This window comes from Bison bison, unplaced genomic scaffold (assembly GCF_000754665.1).
Source record: "Bison bison bison isolate TAMUID 2011002044 unplaced genomic scaffold, Bison_UMD1.0 scf7180017864480, whole genome shotgun sequence".
In the NCBI taxonomy this organism is placed as follows: Eukaryota; Metazoa; Chordata; class Mammalia; order Artiodactyla; family Bovidae; genus Bison; species Bison bison.
This window is the reverse complement of record NW_011495040.1, coordinates 3,083,138-3,107,052: the sequence shown is the minus strand read 5'-3', so window position 1 is coordinate 3,107,052 and position 23,915 is coordinate 3,083,138. Positions and strand designations below refer to the sequence as shown.

The following is a 23,915-nucleotide window of genomic DNA, read 5'->3' as shown; positions in this document are numbered from 1 at the left end:
ACCAATACAATGTTGTAAAGTTAAAAAAAAAAAACAAAAAAAACCCATTATGTAATCCTCAAAAAACCAAACAAGACCTACTGTACAGCTCAAGGGAACCCTGTTCAGTGCTCTGTGGTGACCTAAGTGGGAAGGAAATCTAAAAAAGTGGGGATATATTTATATGGCTATCCCAATGGGTCAGTGGCAAAGGATCTGTCTGCAATGCAGGAGATCTGGGTTTGATCCCTGGGTAGGGAAGATCCCCTGGAAAAGGAAACAGCAACCCACTCCAGTATCCTTGCCTGACAAATCCTATGGACAGAGGAGCCTGGCGGGCTACAGTCCATGGGGTCACCAAGAGTTGTACATGACTAAGAGACTAAAACAGGAGCATTATAGCCGATTCACTCTGTGTTAGTACAGTAGAAACTAACACAACAATGGAAAGCAACTAAACTCCAATAAAAGTTACCTACAATAAAAAAATCAAGCAAGTCATTATATAATCCAAACAAACATGTCAGTGGACTGTATTCAGTGTGTCATTGTCATCATGAGAAAATCGTGTTAGTAAACAGGACTGAAAAAAATTTTTTTGTTGTTAAATACATACATTTTTCTATTTGGCAATTCCCAAGTCCTGGCCTTGCCCAAGAGCAAACTATTCCTTTAGCGAGGATTCTATTTGGTCCAGAAGAGAAGACAGAGATCCAGAAAACATAAACCAAAACAAGAATGCAAAGAAGCAGGTCCACAAAGCCAAGCATCATCACCTAAACTATCAACCAAAACTTCAGATGGAGCATCACTGCCCTTTAAAGCAGGCTCCCGCCTGGGAGACTACACACCAGTTCCAGGCTGACACTACATGGCTCAGGGCCACCTAAAACTGTCTTCAGCATAAGGTTATAATTCATGGAAGAGGGACACCTGATTTTTATCCTATTTTGTCTAATCCTCCAAACTTCATTAGCCTCAGTCATATACCCAATTCTCCAATTGACATTTATCACACAAGAATCACTGAGCCCAGAGAGCACTCATCAAAAATCCAAAGATGGGCCTTCCCTGGTGGTCCAGTGGTTAAGAATCTGCCAGGCAATGCAGAGGACATGGGTTCGATCTCTGGTCTGGGAAGATCCCACATGCTGTGGAGCAGCAAAGCCTGTGTGCCACGAATACTGAGTCCGAGCACTACAATACTGCAAGCCTGTGCTCTGCAACAAGAGAAGCCACCACAATGAGAAGCCTGCACACAACACCACAGAGCAGCCTCCACCTCTACAATGAGAGAAAACCTGTGTGCAGCAATGAAGACCCATCACAGTCAAAAACAATAAAATAAAAAAATAAAAGATCCAAAGATGACTGGTTGGAAGCAATCAAAACCAAAACCTCATCAGAGAATACAGCTCAGGAATGTTTGTGGTAAGAAATAAGACTCACAGCCACACTCTGATTGCATTCACCCTAAACAATAAAGTACAGAAAAAAAGAGATAAAGTGTATAGCACTTAAAATCCAGCAAGTGGGGAGAGGAGGGGCTGTGGGGTGAGGTTGTCAGAAGTCTACCAAAGGCACTGGGAAGGGGATGTGGTGGGGCTGGGCAAGAGGCCCCTTACCTGCCCTTGTTTCCAGCACTCCCTGAACACATTCCAGTTGCTCTTGTTGTTGGGATCTTGCAGGCAAAGCAGACGGTTATCACACAGCCAGTAGTGGGGAGTGTCAAAGCCCAGAATGCTGGGCTTGATGGTCAGTCCTTGGGGCCTCTTTGATAAATCAGAGCAGGTCTTATTTTGTACCAAAGAGGCAAAGATGTCATCAAGGATTTTTGGTGTATTCTTGAGTCCATTTTCTGTCTGAATTTGAAAAAGAACATAAGTCTTAAACATGTCATTCCCTACCATCAATAAACCCTATATTCCTATAACAGTAGGATGAGTACATATTACATACCCAGGGAAGAACCCAAGTCAGAACTCTCACAGAGGTAAGTCTTCTTCCTCTACCTGATACCACAACTCTCAGAAGTGGTACATAAAAAAGTGTACCCATCAGCCAAGAATTAGAATCAGCCCATCAGTGTACCCCAAAGCCCATAAGCCAAGAATTAGAAGCTGTGAAGCCCATCTGCCAATGATACAGCCTTTGTATCCATGAAGGAAGAAAGCAATGGACTCACATCCTTCTTTCTACTTTCTGTTTTAGTTTCTCTACTCTCTTCTACTCTGACTCTGTTCATCTTTATTGAGGGGGGCAGGGAGTGGAGGAGAGTATAAACAGTAAGACAAATACATACCTTTCCTGTAGAGGAATTCAAGAGATTTCGGAGGAAACCCGAACTGTTGTTGCTTACAGGTGTCAAAATTGTGCTGTTAAAGGTGTGGAGGACTGTGCTGGATTTGCACAAGGGGGGGAGGGGTGGAAGGCATTTGATTTCATTCTTTAAAATTGGCATCGCTGGTTGCTTTTCTAAAACGGAAACCAAAAACATCCAGATGGAAAAGCATTCTGAAAGGCAGAGCCCTTACTAGTCTTCTATTAACAGAATTACTATGGAACCAGGAAACTTAAGAGGATAAATACTAATGATATTACTGATTTTGGTAAGGATTTCCAACTGCTATTTACATATATTATACATAGTATATATATATAAACATTCAATACCCAAAGTGATACTATGGTAAACTGTACTTTTTATTTGTTCCGGGTATGTAAAATACAACTGATTTTTGTAAATAACATTGTAACTATCAACCTTGATAGTATTTATAAATACAGATTCTCTTAGAATTTCACATGCGTAATTAGATTGTCCACAAATATCAACAGTTTTCTCTCTTTATTTCCAATCCTAACATCTTTTTGTTCACTTCACTGCAATAGCCAGGACTTCCAGTACAATGTTTAATGAAAGTCTGAAGACAGGAATCCTCGTCTCATGCCTGAACACAGAGGGAACAGCTTAAAAATTATTCAACTGATTAAAAAATTCAGTAATAATTTGACATGTTTGCTGTCAACTTTATCGTAGAAACTCATTACATTAAGGATATTCCCTTCTGTTCCTAAGTTTTTTTGTTTTAAATATAAGCAGATTTTGAATTTTACTCTTTTTCTGTATCTCCTCACATGACTTTTCCCCACTTTTTAAATGTTAAAACTGCAGCTGCACTTCTCAAGCCCTATTGGGTCACCCCGTGTTAAGTCCTTTATTTACTGTACTGAATTCTATTCAGTGAGATGTTTAATATCTCTGCGTGAAAGAAAGTGATCTGCAATTTTTCTTTCTTGTAAAACAGCCAGAAAGCAGAATCACCTAAATTCTAAATACCTGATTTCCAAACCCATGCTCTTTATACTACAATCAAGCATCCTGAGACAACAGCATGGATGAGAAAAATAAAGTTGAAGACAGAGTGTTCCCATTTAGACAGAATAGGAAATATATACAAGGTAGAGATAGAAAGGCAAAAATTACTATTGAAACTAATAATTCTCAGCCCACCCTATTCTTGCCAAACAGAAGCTCAACAATGACTTCTATCACCAGCAAAAGTTCTCTCTGGGCTTGCAACTGTGTCAGGTCTCAGGTGACTACAGGGAACCCCTAACCCTCCACACTGCTTCTCCAAGTAACTGAGGTTTGCCAAGTCCCTCTGGGAACAGATCAAAGTTCTGGAAGGCAGGAAACACTCACCCTTGTTCTCCTTGTTGACATTGCCACTGGTTAGGTCTGCCAGCCAGTTCAAAGGAGACGTGCTGGCCGGACAGGCGGGTTTCACACTGCTGGCTGGTTTGGAGGCGGCCTCCCCACCCACAGTCACTGGCTCCAACCCCGAGGGATTCTGCGGGAGCATGGTACCGAGAGTTGCTTTTTCTCCAGTTAAGGAAGTCTGCGTTGAGTATAAAAGGAGAACTTGACACAGGCTGGAAAACTGCATTTTCTTATCTTTTCCCCTAACTGCTCACCAGTAGGAGAGAAATATCTGCAACAAAACCACCCAATAGCCCTGGAAATCATCACAGTTGCAGTAATCTTCCAATAATAGAACAGAACTGTGTAGTTTTGTGTAGAAGAGATTTTAATTTTTTAACTTTAAAGTATTACTAGAGAAAGTATAAGACGTGAAGGATGTAAATACAGCAAGATACAACCCCACTATTGTAGCAGCATCTCATATTCATTCATAGTCCTATCACTCCATCCACCACGTTTCTTTACAATGCTCAGTTTGTTCCCATCACCCAAGTGTCATGAGTAAGCACTCAAAAACCAGCGACTGAACAAGTAAATGAGGCAGTGTAGGAAATACAGCTGTGAATTCAGGAGGAGGTGGGAAAACGCAGAAAAAGGAAATGCTCTTTTGATTTAGTGTAGCGTAGTAAGCTTTAAAAAGTGATGAAGAGCCCTAACAAGAACTCAAAACATGAACCGAACATGAACAACAACAAAAACGACAAACAGAGCACACCACTTATTTTACTGACGTTATTATTCCTCTATTACTGATGAGGAAGCTAAAGCACATATATGTCAGTTCATCTGAGCCAGAGTTATGCAACTAGAAAGTAGCAGAAAAAGAATTCAAATTCAGTTCTGACTCCAACGATCAAAACTCTTCTACCAATGCTGCCTTCCACACCACAGCTTCATAAAAATGTAAAATAATTTCTGATTACTAAAAACAAGGAGTGAGGAAGAGTAAGGGGGGTAGATGTGATGACAGACATGAAGGAAATGTCACCATAAAGAGGCCTGTGAGCACCAAGGAAATGTACACATTTTTTAAATTGAGAGATACAGAAAGGATTGTTTCAGTATTATTTCCTTCAATTCTTTATATATTTATTACAGGTAAAATATATTTAGTAATTAAAAAATGTTAGGCTTATCTGAAAAATTTTAACTGTGTAAAACTATAGTAAGTTTAAAAACCTATACAAATTTGATAGCAATTTATTAAGTAGACTGTAACAGAAAAGGTTTTGCTTTTTCAAGGAATGAAAATTAAAATCCTACTTAAAAGAGACTACAAATAAAGTCCACAAAAATAAATGTAAAACTTGAGAATGGGTCTATAAAGTGCCACATGAAACAGATGAAGCGTTTCTTTCCACTGACAGTTCTACCCACGTTCCTTTCTAATATACTATAGAAATCCTCGGCTTATTGAAAACAGACAGACAACAATTAACAAGGATGGTGAATCCAGCATAAACAGTAATACCTGTTTTATGTCTTCCTTTGAGGCTGGTTTTGAAAAGAGTTTGAACTGCCTGTTTGAACAGGGACAATTTGCTTTTATTCCCCATTTTGCTCTTACAGAATGAACAATGTCTCCAACATCATAGAGGGCTAAAAAAAGGGCACAGGCAAACATCTGAACAAGAATATTAGGTACTTTCAACCTCAACATTACAAAGCAGAAGCTGGTATTTCTAACAAGATAACTTGTTTTAGCAGCACTTATTTTAGAGTGGGCTTCCCAGGTGGCGCTAGTGCTAAAGAACCCGCGTGCCAATGAAGGAGACAGAAGAGACGCGGGTTCGATCCCTGGGTCAGGAAGATCCCCCGGAGGAGGGCATGGTAACCCACTCCAGTATTCTTGCATTCTTGCCTAGAGAATCCCATGGACAGAGGAGCCTTGCAGGCTATAATCCATGGGGTTGCAAAGAGTAGGATAGGACTGAAGTGACTTGGCATGCGTTTTAGGGTGCTTACACTCCCTCCTTTCCATTCTAAGTATGCTTTCCCCTAAATGCGCCATTTTCTTTCCTTTTAAAGAACTATTCAGAAAGCCTTAATCAAAAACTTTGGGGGCATTATTTAACACACTTCTGGACAATTTATGGTACACACTAAAATAAAGATAGCAAGTAATTATATTACACAAAATAAAACCAAACTACCAGCCCCTATGAGCTAATCAAAACACAGGCAAAAGAAAATCATTGCACCCCATGAAATACCTTTTCCAGGAATGATCTGTGTAGGCATGAGGTTCTCTGGCTCATGTATTTGACTCTTCACACATCTCAGCCAATTGAAAGTCTTATAGGCAGCACCTGGAAAGAACTGATTTGTAGTTACTGCTCTTTATGGACTCTGGCCCCACAAGTTTCAGAAATCCATCACCCGCCCATCAGTGAGAGGCTTAACTTAAGAGTAGAAGGGGCTGGGAGAAGAATGAAGTCAGCTCTCACCTTGTTGGCAGTTTTTCCTCTTCATCCGATAGCAGTCCACACACACTCCAAACCCACACCTGGGACACACCCAGTGCAGGTTGAAGATGGTGGTGTCACACACGTCACACATTTCCCGCACACCTTTGACGGCTCGCTTCCAAGCAACCTGTCCTACGAAAATCAATAAGCCACTTAGTCTTGGGGAGGAGAGGGCCCCCGAAATAAAACATGAAGGGGGAAGGAGTTCGTGCCATTACCCCCTCTCACTGGAGCTCCTGGTAACTGTTTAGCCTCCAGAGCCCACCCCAAGCCCCCGCCCCAGGCATGACGCTCTCCTGGACTCCTCCAGCATTCCCATCAGCTCATATCTGCACTCCAGACTCGGGCCTCTCTGTACATGGCACACAGTCAAGGGCAATTTTGCTTCCCTTGAGGAGCAACAAAATTAAAAGACGCTGTTCCTTAGAAGAAAAGCTATGACAAACCTAGATAGTGTATTTAAAAAAGAGACATCACTTTGCCAAAAAAGGCCCGTCTAGTCAAAGCTATGTTTTTTTCCAGTAGTCAGGCATGGATGTGACAGCTGGACATAAAGAAGGCTGAGGGCCGAAGAACTGATACTTTTGAACTATGGTGATGAAGAAGACTCTTGCAATCTCTTGGACAGCTAGGAGATCAAACTAATCAATCCTAAAGGAAATTAACTCTGAATATTCATTGGAAGTACTGATGCTGAAGCTGAAGCTCTACTACTTTGGCCACCTAATACGAAGAGCCAACTCATTGGAAAAGACTCTGAGGCTGGGAAAGAGTGAAGGGAAAATGAGAAAGGATGGCAGAAGATGAGACGGTTAGATAGCATCGCTGACTTAACGGACATGAATCTGAGCAAACTCCAGGAGACAGTAAAGGACAGGGAAGGTGGTGTGCTGCAGTCCGTGGGGTTACAAAGAGTCAGACACGACTCAGCAACAGAACAACGAGGAGATTAAACTTCATGCAAGCAGAATTCCTGCTCAGATCTCTACTTCCACCCCACCCTCCAAGGAGTTCTGCACACTACTGGTGCGTAGGAAGTCCTGCTGAGTAAGTCAATGAAGAAAGCAGCACTGGTTATGCAAGTTGGGGTTTAGACACAGGTATCAGAGAGCAGTGGTTCCTCACCTTTTGGGTCATGAGACGCTCTGAGACTATAAAGGCAGCACAGACCTCGCTTTCTTCAAAGAAAAAACATTTCACTCAAATCCACAAACCCAACCTTCAGTGCAGAGTGTCTGGTTATTCACAGATGCCCCGAAACCTCTCAGACTGCTCATTAAAAACCCTCCGGGTGCTTAGGGAACCTGGAGGGAGCAGCCCATTAACTAGCAAAGGTACAACGGTCCAAAGTTGGTTCCTTCACAGACCAGAGACAGAAACTCAATTTTGCTAGAGCCAGGAGTGATGTGGGACCCCCAGGACCGACTCACACTAACCAAATAGTCAACAGATGGAGGCATAACCTAGACTTCTACAAAGTAGCATCTTCTGTTCCAGTGGTCAAGCTCTTGAGAACTGGAGGGAGGGGACTTCCCCGCGACGAGGAGTGCCAAATACAGCATCAGAAAGCTTCAAGAAGTAGGAACAAAGGGAGGACATTTCCCTGGGACACAGAAAAGCCCAATGTCTCGATCAGAAGATCATTGTCTCTCTCTCTCTCCTGAACAAGACAGGATCAATACTGTCACATTTGTGTTCTAAAGAGAACATTCATCTTTTTCTAATCCCGTCAGTGGTGACTTTTTTTCTTCAGACTGACCATAAAACACGTGACTAACTTCAGTTTGCTTCAAAGTAATCCAACTGCTGAGTGAACCTCTGTCATTTTATTACAATGTGAAAGTTCAGTGCATAATACATAGACCTTCAGGCATTTTACAGACAAGATTTTATGAACTTCACCTTGGTCACTGGATTAGACTATTTTATTACAGAGTAGTCTTAGACCTCTTAGCCATCTATTCAATGATTGTCATTGAAAAGACAGAATAAATGTTTGAAGGCTGGGACCTGCTTCCTAACCTCAGGAGCAGAGGGTACCATCTCACCCCCCTCTCTAGGAACACCTTGTGGTAGCATCCTTCAGGATCACTCACAGAGAGTTCCTCTCTCCAACTGACCAGCTTGTCACAGAGGAAATGAAGAGGAACAGGACAATCAAGAAGGAAAGGCTAATCACATATACATCTTTAAGGACCAAGTTTCTTAATTATGCTCTTAAAAAGACAACTGTAGTTTTTTTGGAGTGGAAAAATAAAAATCCACATTTTTCAGACAACTTAACAGTAGCCCTGCTGATTCAGGAAGCTACTAATATATTTCAAAGAAGTGTTTTTACTTTCCAATCACTCATATACCACCTGTAGATCAGTTACTTAAGAATTCTTTAAATATTCTTTTACTTAAAAGTATGTAAGAAGAAAACTTTCGTATCTTTACTGAAAATGAAACACCAGAGTCACTTGTCCTAAATGTAAGATCACAGGAGATTCTTGACTTATCAGGGTCTCTATTGCCCAAGAGAACAGAGTGATTCTAAAGCTGCTTTTCAATTCAGTAGGACTTCAGCTGCCTGTAGAGTTTACAATGCCACTCCCCACCTAGCGCTGAACTTCCACTCCTGGGAATGCCCCAGTTTCCATTCCCTGAACTCTGAGATACAAGAATAATCAAACTTATCTAATATATTATTTTGGTGCTTAAACTAGCTTCAGTTAGTTCCTGGAACCAATGATAAAAATTCTTAACACTGGTATGTACAGATGCTTATATTGAAACATATATGGTTATACAAAGTCTGAAAAGATACCTACTAGAGGAATGAAAAGGCTTCACTTTTTACTTTGAACCATTTGTGGAAGACACAATGATGGAACAAAGTGTGAGACTGTCTCACCCCTTAAGGTGAGCCCATACTGTTGGTAACGCTGTGCAAATTCCACCACCATCTCTCTTTAGCTTTCTTAACAAAAAAGGAGTTCCACTCCTTTAGTAAACAACCTAAACAACCTCCAAAGAGAGGTAACTGACTCTAATTAAATCAACAGGCAGAATCTGTCACAAGGAAAAAAAGGCAACCTCAGTATACCAAAGTCATCTAAACTTCTAGGTGAAAATGAAACCCACACATTATTTGGACTTAGGTATCATTTAGGGATGAAAGTCAAGTTGGACTCAAAAATCCTATCCCCTAAGAGGTGCTCTTACTGTGTGGCTCAATAGTTGACATAGCTTCCTTTTCAGAAATCACCATTTGACAGAAGTGGTCTCCAATGTTGGCCAGGATATACTTTGCTGTGTCCAAATCAGTCCCCACAACATTTCTGGTTAAAGGCAACCACAAGCCAATTGCTTCACTGTCATACTTGTTTGGTGTTAAGAAGCCTTCTACCCGCAATACACCATGTTTGTTGAACTGTAACCTAGAAGAAGTGAAAGGAAGAAAGAAAAAAAAAAAGCATGTTACATATATAAAATATTGATTTACAACTTGTTGTTACTATTTAAATATTTAAATCAACCCCATTTCCTTCCCAGCTTTCTATAATCTCCATGGCTAGTAACAGCCAATTTGCTATGTGGCAGCATCAGTATAAAGATTTTCCCTCAAAAAGACATGAAGGACTGGAGGGGAGAGGAGGTGTGCTTTACATTCCAACCAGTTATCTAATCCTGTCACCTCCAGGCACAGCTACTGAACCTGCCTGATGTGGATGGAAGTTAATAGCAAGAACAATCACAAGATGTCACAGAAGTAAACTGACAACAAACAGAAGGTGATATAAATAACCTGATCAGATCTGAATATAACAACTGCTAAAAGATTAATGCTCAGCAGAGGAAGGCTAACCCTAGATATCACTGAAGCCAAAACCACATGAATTCATGAGGTATTCAGAATCCTTAGAATTCTAGCTGTAAATTACCATGCAAGATTCTGGAATAAGAGGCAGTGTTATGATGGGGCTTGGTACCTAGGAAGGTGGAGCCAAAAGCTGAGTATTTTCTCAACATTCTGTTTCTAATACATCTTTGACATCTATCATGTTTTTTCCTAGGTTGTGTAGTAGTCTGGGATTTATTAGAAGACTTCATGTTAAGAGACAGTAATTAAGCTTGGCCTTGCAAGAACAGGTAGATATTACGTAACAGATGGCATGTCAAGGAAACGCTATTTCATATAAAGGCAAGAAAAATGCAGGGACCGCAATTTCTTTGCTAGTCATTGGGCAGTTGCCAAAATTTTTTGAGCCCATGAGATGCACGAAATTGTGCCTTAGGAAAATCATTTGTCCAGAACTGGAAGCCCATGGGGAATTGCATTAACAGATGCAAACGTATTTCTAGGAGCCCACAGTTTTTAACTGACATTCCAAATGAGAGCTAGTCATAATTCTAAAAAATAAATTTGGAAGACAGTTCAAATGGGGAGGAGACGGTAAACAGGATATGGCAACTGAACTTCACCATGACCCTCCCCTCCCCTATTTCATCTACAGAACATAATGGAAAACAAACCTGATGGTACTTATGACAGTATCGATCATCACTGTAAACGTCAGGGGGAAAACGCTCTATTTTTAAAATTTTAACATTCTTTTTACCAAAGAAGTGAGTTTGTTCCACACTGGCTTCTCTTAACACTTACCACAGTTCTAATGCTACACACACTTTACTGTGGTGCTTTTGCAATTTACTCAGGAATGAATAGGACAAACTACCTACCATCTAAAATAACTCTTGTTCATTAAATAACCTTCAATCTGAAAGTTACCAGCACAGACAAAATGATCTAAAATGCTTGTGCATTTAATTCAGTTCATCAGCAATCCTGAATCTTGATAAAACTAAATGGGGAGAGATAGGAAGAAATTAAAAGCAACACTTCTGTTTATGATTAGAGTTAGTTGAGCCTGAAATTCTACCTAGATTTCTGAGAAAATGTATCATATCTAAAAGCTCATCTATACCCAGAACAACACTGCTCATTTATATATCAAAAAGACCAGAAGGCTACCTTTCTCTTCACTCAGGATGGAAGAATTTGAAGAAAATTAAATTTGACTTTAAAATAAAAAAAGCAATGCAAAAATGAAAGCTTTTGCCTATAAAAGTAGAAAGAATTTTTTTTAAAGATACACCTCCTTCCTGCTGGCATAGAGACAGGAATGCTCAAAAGCTGCCAGGGGGCATGGATGCAGGCGCAATATTCCTCCAGGGCAATGTAGCAGAATTCACGTATCAAAGCCTTAAAACACACACCTTCTGACCCAGTAAGGACACTTCCAGTCTCATCCAAAGTAAATAATCAGAGAGATGGACAACAGATGATCATCTCTGTATTTAGTGGCAAAAAATACACAATAATCTGAATACCAACAAGGGAATAGGTTAAGTCCATTTTCAAACATCATTATTCTGGGTTCTTTCATAGTTATTCAAAAGTATTTGCTGAAAAAAGTTAGTATGATTGGATTTCCCTAGTGGCACAGCAGATAGGAACCTGCCTGCCAATGCAAGGGATGCAGGTGTGATCTCTCATCTGGGAAGATTCCAGGTGCCTCGGAACAACTAAAGTCCATGAGTCACAACTGCTGAGCCCACTTGCTGCAACTACTGAGTCTTAAGCCTTAGAGCCTGTGCTCTGCAACAAGAGGCCAGCCCAAGGAGAAGCCCGTGCACCACAACAAAGAGTAGCTCCTGCTCGCTGTGACTAGAGAAAGCCCGCATGCAGCAATGAAGACCTAGTAGAACCAAAAATAAAAATAAATAATTTTTTTAAAAAGTCAACACGATCAAGTGGTTCCTATTACGTACTGGGAAAGTACATATTGGGGAAAGTAAGATTCAAAGTATTTATACAACAAGTAGGTATGCTTGAATATATTCTATAACCACATAAACACTAAGATGGCTGAAAAGTTAACAGTAGTCATTTGTGTGGTGGTTTTTTAGAACCTTCAGAATTTTTCTGTATTTGTTATTTCTAAAATCAGAAGTTTGTATTTTCAAGCTTCTTGCTTTAAAAAAAAAACTGAAAAGGAGTATGAGTAGGAAATACCATGTAATAAGATCGAGACTCCTAAATCTACAGATCAGAAGTATCATCTCTAACTTTTCCCAGTTTTAGACTTACTGTTGATAGAAGAGGAAGGAGAAAAGCACATTAAAGGGCTCAGAGTACCTCAGGTTTCCCCCAGAGGCCTCACCTCCTGAAGTGAAAGAAGCGGCAGAACACAGGCGAGTCTTTCTGCTGCTCCTTGTCCTTGCGCAGGCTGTCCAGGCGGCACTCACGGCACTTGGGCAGCTGTGCCACGATGTTCACGCAGGAGTCGTCCTGGACAAAGGCCTCGCCACTCTGCTGCAGCTTCTTGAGTTTGGCTGGGTCTGTCAAGACTGACTTCCGAGATGGGGCTAGAAAAAAAAAATGAAGGAAATGGCATGTCAGATTTTTTAAAAAATCACATCAATCTTTGACTGAATACTCAAAAGGTCAGATTTCCCAAAGGGAGAACTCATCATCTCAATTACTGGTTCAACTGTAATTTCCGAAAATGGCTGAAGACAACTATCGGAACAATTGGAAGTTTTATTCTCTTTAAAATGCTTCTCATTTGGTGAATCCATTTGGCAACATAAAACCCCAGACTCACAATTCCAAGGTAATGCATACTTGTATTCATAACCCTAGATAAGATAAACGTTTTGGGGCTTTATCTGGTAGTTCAGTGGTTAGGAATCCACCTTCCAATGCAAGGGATGCAGGTTCGATCCCTGCTTGGGGAACTAAAATCCCACATGCCCCAGGGCAACGATGCGGTGCGCTGCAAACTGCAGAGTCTACACGCTCTGGAGCCCATGTGTGACAACTAAGATCCGAGGAAGCCAAAAATAAATAAAAATATGTAAATAATTTAAAAAAAAGCCCAAAACAGATAAACATTGCAGGCAGACTTCTCCAAAGCAGACACTTAACTCAAACTCACTGCAAACTTAACAATACACAGGGATAGGTTTATCTCAATAGAGGACCACGTGGAAACCAATTCTGTCAGTTTTTACACTCAAAAAAGACTGGCTTAAGAGGTGCTTTCTAAAGCATTCTGCAAAGCTAACCATTCCAAACATAACAAAACCCAAATAACATAGCCCCCCCCCCCCCCCACGTCTATAAGTTATTTCCTAAGTGCTTCCAAGAGCACTGACCCCTGCCCCTCAAACAATCTTAAATTTCCTTCACACATACTTTCCATTCAAGATTAAGAGCCTTGGCTAAAGACAGAATTTCGATTCTAAGTAAATGCATGTTTAAGTTTCAACTTAAAAGCTGGGGAACTTGAATGGAAATGCAACATAGTGTCTAAAGGGAGAAAAAAGTAGAGACCTAATTTTAAAGAGCAACCACTCTGTTAGGGGAAATAACACAGAAGGGAATCTATTTCTAAGTCAAGAGCCTTTGGGCACGCAGTGAGCCCTCTGCATCTGTGGGTTCAACCAACAATGGATTGAAAATACTATACAGGGACTTCCCTGGTGGTCCAGTGGTTAAAACTCTGCATTTTCAATGCAGGGAGTATGGCTCCAATCTACAACCAAAAATTTTTTTAAAAAATGAAAAGAAAACACTACACAATCTGTGGCTGGTTGCATCTGCAAATGCAGAACCCCAGTGTCAGATGGGGAAGGCTGACAGTAGGGGACTTGTGTATTTGCAGATTTTTGGTATCTGCAGGAATCCTGGAACTGATCCCTCTTGGATACTGAAGAATAACTGTATTTCATATAAAACCAACAGAAAAGACCTTACCTTGGGGTCCAAGGGAGCTGAGAAAAGGAAAGTAGATTCTTAAGCAAACAAAAAACAAAAACACAACTTTGGGAGAACCACTCGAGAGCTGGGTGGGAGATGCTGCTAAGAGGTCTTGAAGGAAACTAGAAGTAAGACCTCAAACCAAAGGTGGTTTTAAATAAAATAAGCATCTTTAATAAATCACCTTTGATGTGTCCTGATGTTCTCTCTCTTTTAAAGCAGGACTAGAGCACACCTTAAAACGCTAAATGGATGCCGTCAGGCCCCAACTCCTTAAACATTGTTATTCAGTAAAAGAGAAGGTAAAGTAAGGTAAAGTCAGAAAGGAGAGAAAATAAAGTAATCAGTAGTTTAAAATTCCATCCTGATACTGAAAACACATCACCCTTTGAATGGGACCAGATTTTCCCAAGCTGAGTCCAGAGATTATCTTAACAACTGTCTTGCCTGGGCTTAAAAGAGGAAATATCTAGAAATAAGCAAGTTGAATTATCTAAAGTTAGCTCTGTATTGAGGAGTGCAGCGGTTGATCTCTCATCAATGATTCTCTTAACTCAGAACCAAAAGCAATACTGACTTCTGAGAAGCCATGCATCTACCAAATAGAAAAAAGAGTGGCTGTTCAACTCCAGCTTGTTTTTGTTTTCGAACCCCTAAGTAAGGTCACACAGTGGAGCAGCAGTGTCCAGTGGAGTCTTTCCAAATCCACAAGCAATACTGGTGGAAACAGTAGAGATCTCGGTAGGTTTCTAATCACACTGCCTTACTCCTCAGCCTTAGAAGTCCCAGTAGACAGCACACAGCAGGATGTGACAAGGCCTCTCATTTCCCTCAAAATCATTTTAGTTGGAACAGAGTTGCACAACATATTAAGCAAGACAAAGGTGGACTCTGAAACTCACTTCTATATCTATAATGTGTTTACTGGTCTAGAACTTTTACTGCTTCTTCACATAATATGAAAATACTTTGCCTTAAAAACTAGCTGAATGTGAAGGCTGGTGACTCAAAAAGAATAAAGAAATAGAACAGGGACATGGTCATGAATATTCACTTTCTTGGGGAGTTACATAACTTCTGAGGAACAGTATAATCTTATGCAATTAATTTTATGCAAATTACCAGCTATATCAACTTAAACCTCAAGAATGAAGAAGCTGGGTTAGAAGAATTACTCAGCAAAGAAAGTTCTTTTCCAACTCCTCCAACTCTACTTCAGGAAGACCCCCAGTCAAATCCACCCATCCTGCCCTCTAGTTTCAGAGCCCTGCAGGAAGAGCTAGAGTGTGGGATTATCCATTTGTTACTTATCCAAATGAACAGCATTTTTATTAACTGTTTTTCAAGTTTTTTTATACCCAGTTGACATCTATCAAATCTATTTTTAAACTGAACCTTTTGACATACTGGAGCCATGTTGCTCTGTTAATTCTAATAAGAGAGCTTCTAATAACTCCCATCACTGAAATGCATCCTCAACGTATAAGTATCATGAAATACAATGTACCATTATCTCTATATGAAGAGCACTGAGTTCTAAATTGTGCATGCAAAGGGACTTCCCTGGCACTCCAGTGGTGGGACTCTGCTTCCACTGCAAGGGGTATGGGTTCAATCCCTTGTTGGGGAACTAAGATCCCACATGCTGTGTGGTGTGGCCAAAAAACTTAAAAACAAACAAACAAAAATCACGGGTGAAGCAGGACCTTCCCTTAAGCAAAGAGGGGAGTCCTAAGTTAGCACTGTCCGCTACATTCTTTAACTAAAAATCTCTTTGCTAGATAGAGGTGGTGATGCAATTCCCTTTTTTAAAAAACTTCAAGTCTGAACTATCCCTGTGTGAGCATAAAACTTTAATCACTTCCTTCTCTCCAACATAGATGTTACAGAAAAATCAGTTACAGGATGACGATAAAGCAAGCAGATCACTTTAGATTTTTTTTTCAAAATTTTCTTACAACCAAAAACTGGGACCCACCTAAGTCATATGGTAAATGCATATACGGGTATCCCTGCAGCCTTTAAAACGCTGACAGACATCTACAACTAATGCACTGGGTAAAACTGTTGGTACGAACCCATGTGTCTCACAGCTCATCTGTGTTTCCATATACATAGAACCAATTTCACCAAAATATGAACAGTATCACTTCTCAGATTTAGGGGTTTTACTTTCTTCTTTGAATTTTTTCTACCATCATTTTCCTATTATTTTCTCATAAGGTAAGAAGAAGATAATGTATGTACTGACAACCATCTTACCTTTTACCAATAAACATATGCAGAAACACTCACCATTCTGGAATTTATTGTTGCTTCTTGTACAGCAGCTTTCAGGATCTACTTTTGCTGAAGATGCCTTTATATTCTGTGACTGGCAGCCTAAAGTTGAAGGTTCTCCCCTTTTTTCTATGCAACTATCAGGACTGTTACTATTGACAGCTGCTTTCTCTTCTGGCTTCTTTGAAAGGACATCAGATGTGGAAGGTGCATGTTCGAAATGCTTCTGCAGTTCAGGAGTGTTGGTGATTTCCAATTCTGCCACAGAAGCCGCCTTTATTGGTATGCACTCCTTAGGAGGATCAGTCGATGATGGAGGAAGAGATTCCACACTGCTTTCCTCTTCAGTGCTGGTCTTCAGCTGGGAACAGCTTCCCTTTGGTTCATTCAGGGTTTTTAAGTCTCCAGTTCCAATCTGAGAGGACTTTGAAGAGAGCAAATCTACTTTGCAGGCAACATCTGGTTTTGTTCTCAGTATTTCAGGCTTTGTATTTAGACAGGAAGAAAGTTCTGGTAAAATCTGTTTATGACATCTGAAAAAGATTAATATGGAAAACTAGCATCTAGGCCTCTTTCATCTCTTCCCTACCTTCCAAAAATAATTGCTTGCTTTCCTAAAGTAGACAGTATGAAAGAGAAAAGAAAACTGCTTATATCAGAGAATTCAGGATAGATTTCTGTGGGCTGGAGTTAAAAGTAATCAGTCAATGGCTAGGAAAAAATATCTTAAGACATTAAGAAAAACACAACCCTAAATTCTATCTGCGTGTTCTCATAGTTAACTACTTCATGTTAGTTCTATTTCTCATAGCAAAATGAACCTTAGCTTTCCCTCAAAACAGAATATCACATGAAACCAAAATCACCAGTAGCATAAAACTCCGTCTATGAACATGTTACCAGCCTAGCACTGGACAATCTCATGCTTGTTTGGTCAGTGATCAGGACCCGAAGCAAAGAGAAGGGCCAGCTGATGACATGCTTGTTCACAGAACCATCTGGTACCCTCTCCACCCCTAATAGGGGTTTATCCTTCAAGAAGTTTTGTTTCTCTGAAATTCGTCATAAAGTTCTTTCCTCAGCAGAACGCAAAGTCCTTTTTCCCTCTTACACTAGTCTTCCTGACTCTACCAAAGGATCTCATCCTGGAGAAGTTCTCATTGACGCACTCATGTTGTTGAGTTGCTCAGTTGTGTCTGATTCTTTGTGACCCCAAAAAACTGTAGCCCACAAGACTCCTCTGTCCATGGGATTCTCCAGGCAGGAATACTGGAGTGGTTTGCCATTCCCTTCTCCAGGGATTCTTCCCAACCCAGAGATCAAACCCAAGTCTCCTGTATCAGCAGGCAGATTCTTTACCATTGAGCCACCTGGGAAGCACTCATACTAGATATCTTTGTTTGGGTACCACAAACTTCTTACTGTTACCTCTTTCAACTCTGAATAAACAACCTCCCCTGACCCTGCCCTTTCTCTGACTGTTCCATGGTCATCCTCTAAGCTCCCTCCCTGGCAGCCTGCTGTCCTCCCTGTGAACTGGTGTGCTCATGCACTCTCCCATTTACTACAGTGGTCTTCCAAGCCTACCTTTCTACACCAGTTTCTGAGCCCTATCTTAGGTCTTTACAACTGCTTACACAGGCCACCATCCCTCCTAAAAAAGATCCTTCTCTTAAAACTCATCTCTCCATTAATCTTGTGGCCACTTTAAATTTCTGATTAGATTTTACATTTCTTATTCCACTATCTTCTGTAAATAAGTAACTGTAAGTCATAACTACTGCTTCCTTGATTTTGTCTTACTATTTTCTCTACTGCTACATCTCTCAGCTATAGTTGAGGTCCAGGCTGATGAAGCTCATTCACTGGAACCCTGTCTCCCTCTACCCCACACTCCCATGGATCTCAGTCTTCCACATACAACCAACTGGCTCCCTTTCCTTGAAAAGTGGACATCTATTCTCCAGCTGTTTGTAGTATTTCAGTAGACCATTCTCTCTACTATACAAAGTCAAGAAAGCTCCTCTTTCCTCACACCCCCTTTTCTTTTCTGTGACCTGTTTTATGTAGGTCTGTATGCCAACTACACGTATCACCTCTGAAGGCATATGACCAATTGGAAACTAACCTCCCCTGACAACCTGAGATACACTGAATGGCAGGTCATTACATCAAATTTTCACTGCACTAACACTCTCTAAACACTGAATGTAGGGTCAATCTTGCCACCCGAGCAATGTCAGCTCAGACAGAAAGAACCATGGCTAAAATAACCCTTCTATATTCTGATTAAACATCAGTATGGGCTTCCCTGGTGGTACTACTGGTAAAAGAATCTGCCCGCCAACGCAGGAGATGTAAGAGATGCAGGTTCGATCCCTGGGTTGAGAAGATTCCCTGGAGGAGGAAATGGCAACCCGGTCCAGTGGGTTGCAAGATTAAACATCTTTAACTTCTGACTCACCCCTGAGGGATTTTTGCTCCGAGGTTCGGTGGAGAGTTGGCGGCTTGGGGAGTGCTCTGCTGTCTCGGGTCCTTACTTGGCGGAGTAGCTGCAGTACAGCCAAGCAGTATCTCCTTAAAAACTGTTGTGGGAACAGACTGTACAGGACACACACTAGGAGAGGCCTAAAAGATATCAAAGCAAGCAGATGTTAACAGGGAAGCCCCTAGTGCAGAATTACAAAATGCTTGCAAGATTCAAATTTATTTGCTTGGTTTAGTAGTCAACAAGCACAATACCACCACCAAATAAAAAGAAAAGAACAGGAGAACAATGAATAAACCACAAATTAAGGACTTATACCTGAGAGCTATCAAATAAGTCACTCCAGCTTTTCACAAAACTTGAGTCTTCCTAGAAAAGACCACAAGTTGATCTTTTACAGACCTTTGAATACCAGGAAAACACAGCCATGTGGCAGTTACTTGACTAGTGCAAGGCACAGAAGTGAGCTTTTTATCGACTGTCTTCAAATGGTGGCAGCTTCACATGCATTCAGTTCAGCGTTACTGAGTGCCCACCGCGCACTTACTGCGAGGACTGGCAGGAGACCAGACCACATAGGGCTCTTGCAGGCAGTGGAGCCTACTTGGTACCACATAAGCCTTTACAATGCAATAAAGGTTGAGGACATGGTTCTTGCTTGTAAGTGGCTCATCAAGGCACAAATGTCATCCCAAGCTGCAAAAAATACCAAGTCATGACAGGCCTGTGGGACAAAGTTAAGACACTTGTCCCCTTCCCTTTTTGTGTACTTTTACCTTTACAAAAATATGAGTGACAGACCAACTTCTTCCCAGTTTATACTATCCAAAAAAATAAAACTTCCCATCATGGAAAGAGAAGGAAGAGATTAAACTCAACTTCAGACAACTGAACATTCTATGGCTAAACCAGGTGAAATCCACAGACCAGTTTCACCAGCCTCTTTACATGTGTGTAAATTTAAAGTCACTTGTCCTTTTCATTCATTATCTCTTTTAATGACCTTTACATTCACTTTACCACCAGATCTAAACTTGTAGAATCTTTTAAGTGTCTTCATCTTCTAGTTACTAACTCCTAAAATATGATGTAGAACTTCTCTTAAGTAAGTTTTTAAAACCAGTTTTTAAACCTCACAATTCTGAATGTAAACCATGTAGCCTACATGTGAATCTTCTTTGCAGACATTTACTTTGATGGCCTTGAAAATACTGTCTATGTTAAATAAAAACATCTGAAAAATAAGAATTTACTTAATCAACATTAAAGTTCTGGCACAGCTTTCCACTATTTCACGGTGCCAAGTTATCTGATCATGTATTACACTATGTGAGCTCAGTTTTGGTTAAATATTAGCTTAGTGTTTCCCAGAAGGATCTTTGTGGGGAAGCTTTGGCTAGTCTAAGGACATCCCTGGGATAGCCAAACTTTCCCTCTGTGGGCCTCAGTTTCCTCATTTTTAAAATGAATTAAGGAAATAAGATATTTTTATTTTGTTACAATATGCACTGAACTGCTCGAGCCAGAAAACCCTCCATCTCATTTCCCGTATCAATTAGCCAGAAAATGCTGCTTCTATTTCCAAAATGTTTGTGGAATCTATCAACTTCTTTCCAGGCCACCCCTACCACCATCTTTCCCCTGGACTATCACATGTATACTAACTGGCCTGACCTCCTTCCATTTTTGCCTGAACTTTTTGCCTCTTCTCTGAAGTTAAAATTCTACCACAGAGCAATCTTTATAAATCAGTCACTCCAGTGCCGACTAGAATTCTACACGGTCTGGTCTCCGCCAACCCCCTAGCCTCATATCACTCCATTTGTTAAAAGTGCTCCAACTAAACTGGTTTCCTTTCTGGTCTCCAAATGTTCTAAGCTCTTTCTTGCCTGCACCTCTGTACTTGCTATTCTCCTCTGGGTCTGGACATTTTCATGTGGCTGGTCCCATCCTTCAGCCTCAAATCTGCTCAACTGTCACCTCAGAATCTCTAATCACTCTTTCCAAAGCAGTGTCCCAAAGCATAACTGCCTTACACTTTATATTACCATGTTTCTATCTTCCATTGTACCAACACACTGTGCAAATACCTTAAGCTACTATTTTATTGTCAGTCTCTTCACAATGAAACATAAGCTTCTATGGACAGAGACCCTGCTCTTACATCACTGTTAAATCTTTTAAAGCCAGGCACAGAGCAGATGCTCAATAAATAAGACTGGTGGAGTGCATGAATGGATAAATGCTCTTAGCACTTCTTATTTGAAAATGGTAATAGCTACAACTGTATTCTGAGTTAACTAAAGAGCCAAGCAGTAATGCCCACAAATGTCTAGCACATATTAAATGCTCAGTTAAGTATTAACTGGAAATAGGGTTGGACAACCAGATGGAAGGAAGGAGGACTCTCTTGGTGCCTCACCATACCAGGCAAAAGTTCTGGAGAGGAATGGCAACAACAGAACAGTGGCCAAGAGTGCTGGGTTTTGGTGTTAGACCCTGGTTGGAATCCAGTCTCTGACACAGTCTCAGCACATTATTTAAGCTCTCTGAGCTTCGGCTTCCTCAGTCGTAATGATGAGTAATAAAGGAGAGCAATGAGAAAAAAGGCAAGTAATGAAGCATACTGTATACGGCAGTGCTTCACCACAGTACCTGGCACATTGATTAGCTATCTCAAAGCAGAAACACATCATGCAAAACTCCTCGGTTCAGCCACCATGTGTTAGAATGATCATGACCTGGATCATTTCCTTTAAGAGACTGAAGTAAGTAGATCACTATAACTCTCCTAAGGTTTAACTTAACAGGCATAGCACTCTGATTCCAAACCCGTCTCCATGTGCACACCGCTGCACTGGCCTGACTTGGCAAGGGTCAAAGTTTCTTCTTACCTGAAGAGTTTTCCCTGAAGGTCTTCTATACCAGTCATGGCAATAGTTCCTCCCTGCCAGCAGACGGAGATAATATAATTGAGTGTATAATGATATTCCAAAAAGGATACTGCTGGCTCATACTACTCAGCAGACTGTCTCAATTAACCAGGCAACATCCTAACTCTGAGGAATAGTCTGCTAGGCAGAGAAGACCTTCAAGGAGCCAGATGCTACTGGCAAACAGGTTCACCTTATCCAGAAGTATTCATCAAGGCAATAAAGAGTCTCATCTACCTAATCCTAAACTCTTGTCACCCAAAGACTACCAACTCTGCACACATCCAACATATCTGCAAAGTGGAAACACAGTGAGACATGCACCAAGTGTGTTACTGTACTCACCTTTCACTCACATATTTAAATGAACTCTTTCTCTCCCCACGTCTTTCTTTACCTCTCCATCTCCCTGAAACTTAGGCTAGGCCAGTGTTTCCAAAAAACTTGTCTGATTACAAGGATGACCCATGACAAAGAAGAATATTTACTGATACGGAAAAACATTCATAATATACTGTGAAATCATGAAAGCTACACAAGAGTATGGCTTTTAGTTTTTTAGTTTTTTTTTTTTTAAGCCTCTGTAACTATACAGGAAAAAGAAAAACAAACAAAAATAGGAGGAGGATAGGTATTCCAAAATGTGAATAGTGAGTCTCTGAAAAGTGTGATTATGAGTGATCTTTTCTTTACTATGCTTTTCCAGGTTACCAAAATATTTTTAAATGAGAGTAACTTTTTCAAAAAAAGTAAGAACCTTTATTTTGAAAATAAGTGCAATAGAAAGGAGAATAACTTTTTATAATTAAAAATATAGTAATAATTTCTAAAACATCAATACCCAGGTAAAAATTTACCATCGCCAACTTCCTTTAGAATGAGAAGATAACTAGGATAGGTCTTTCATTTGCTTGTTGAGGCAAGGAATATGGCTTTATTTGGAAAGCCAGCTGACTGAAAAGATGGCAGACTAATGTCTCAAAATAACCATCTTCTAGGATAGGTCTTACGAGCTGAAACAGACATGCTTTTCTACATCAAATTTATTTTCACATTTTAGATGTCAAAGTTAAGGCTCAAATAGGTTGAGAGACTTATCTCCTAGCCAAAGTTCAGGCCTTTTTGAAAATAGATTCTACTGTTCCCAGTAATCAGTTCACACAAACCTACTGAGCTGGATAGGATGCTGACAGAGAGCAGAGAGACACGCTCCCTGCCCTTCAAGAGTGGGAGTCAGTAAAGATTGTCATACTGAGTGAAATAAGTCAGAGAAAGAAGAAAAAATACTGTATGACACCCCTTATACATGAAATCTAAAAAGAAATGATACCAATGAACTTACAAAACAGAGACTCACAGACAGAGAATGAATTTATGGTTGCCTATACACACTGCTATATTTAAAATGGATAACCAACAAAGACCTACTCTATAGCACATGGAACTCTGCTCAGGGTAATGTGGCAGCCTGGATGGGAGGAGAGTTTGGGGGAGAATGGAGACATGTATATGTATGGCTGAGTCACTCTGCTGTTCACCTGAAACTATTACAACATTGTTAACTGGGTATATCCCAATACAAAGCAAAAAGTTTTTTTTTTTTTAAGATGCATTTTTAATACATAATATTAAAGCATAAAAGACCAATATTTTATTGATCCATGTATCAGCTTTTAATCTATGAATATGATATGTATTTTCATTAATTTGTGGCTTCGTTCAATACTTTCATGATTGTCTCCATTAAAAAAAAAAAGTGTGAGTCAGGAAGAGAGGATCACTTACATATGTATGTTACTATATTTTACAGGCACTACCTTTGCCTTCAAGGTCATATATTTACTTGCTCAGTTGCCTATCACTTCACTGATAAACTTGACACTTTGAAGAACTGGCACCTTTCCCAACACGACGTCCCCAATGACCCCAGTCCCACTTGTACCCCAGGTTGATTTCTCCATGATCCATTAGGATGCCATTTCCTGAGTCATGGTCCCCACCTCAACAGAACATCATGTTGCTCTCCTTTTCATCTCACTGTTTACACTGATGCCTTCTCTATGACAGACAACACTCAAATAACCTCTCCAAATCACCCTTTATTATCTCTATCCAAGACTGCTAACAATTTATCCAGTGCCAAAACCTGACAGGTTACTATTCTACTGTTTCTCTTTCAGCTTCTAATACC

At 40.4% G+C, this 23,915-nt stretch overlaps 1 protein-coding gene across 5 annotated transcripts in view; it reads right to left on the bottom strand.

Annotated features, from left to right (window-relative positions):
* KDM3A (lysine (K)-specific demethylase 3A) overlaps positions 1-23,915 on the bottom strand; it is a 56,689-nt gene that overhangs the window by 14,714 nt on the left and 18,060 nt on the right. For 3 of the 5 annotated variants that reach the window (XM_010862222.1, XM_010862223.1, XM_010862224.1), the window contains exons 9-18: positions 18,768-18,931; positions 16,319-16,836; positions 12,423-12,627; positions 9,421-9,635; positions 6,193-6,345; positions 5,959-6,054; positions 5,217-5,344; positions 3,686-3,881; positions 2,282-2,454; positions 1,605-1,841 (exon numbers count right to left, since the gene is read on the bottom strand). In XM_010862222.1, the coding sequence (XP_010860524.1) occupies positions 1,605-1,841; positions 2,282-2,454; positions 3,686-3,881; positions 5,217-5,344; positions 5,959-6,054; positions 6,193-6,345; positions 9,421-9,635; positions 12,423-12,627; positions 16,319-16,836; positions 18,768-18,931 (2,085 nt within the window). Of the gene's footprint in view, positions 1-1,604; positions 1,842-2,281; positions 2,455-3,685; positions 3,882-5,216; positions 5,345-5,958; positions 6,055-6,192; positions 6,346-9,420; positions 9,636-12,422; positions 12,628-16,318; positions 16,837-18,767; positions 18,932-21,685; positions 21,739-23,915 lie in introns of all 5 variants that reach the window. The other 2 variants (XM_010862226.1, XM_010862225.1) reach the window with 2 other exon arrangements.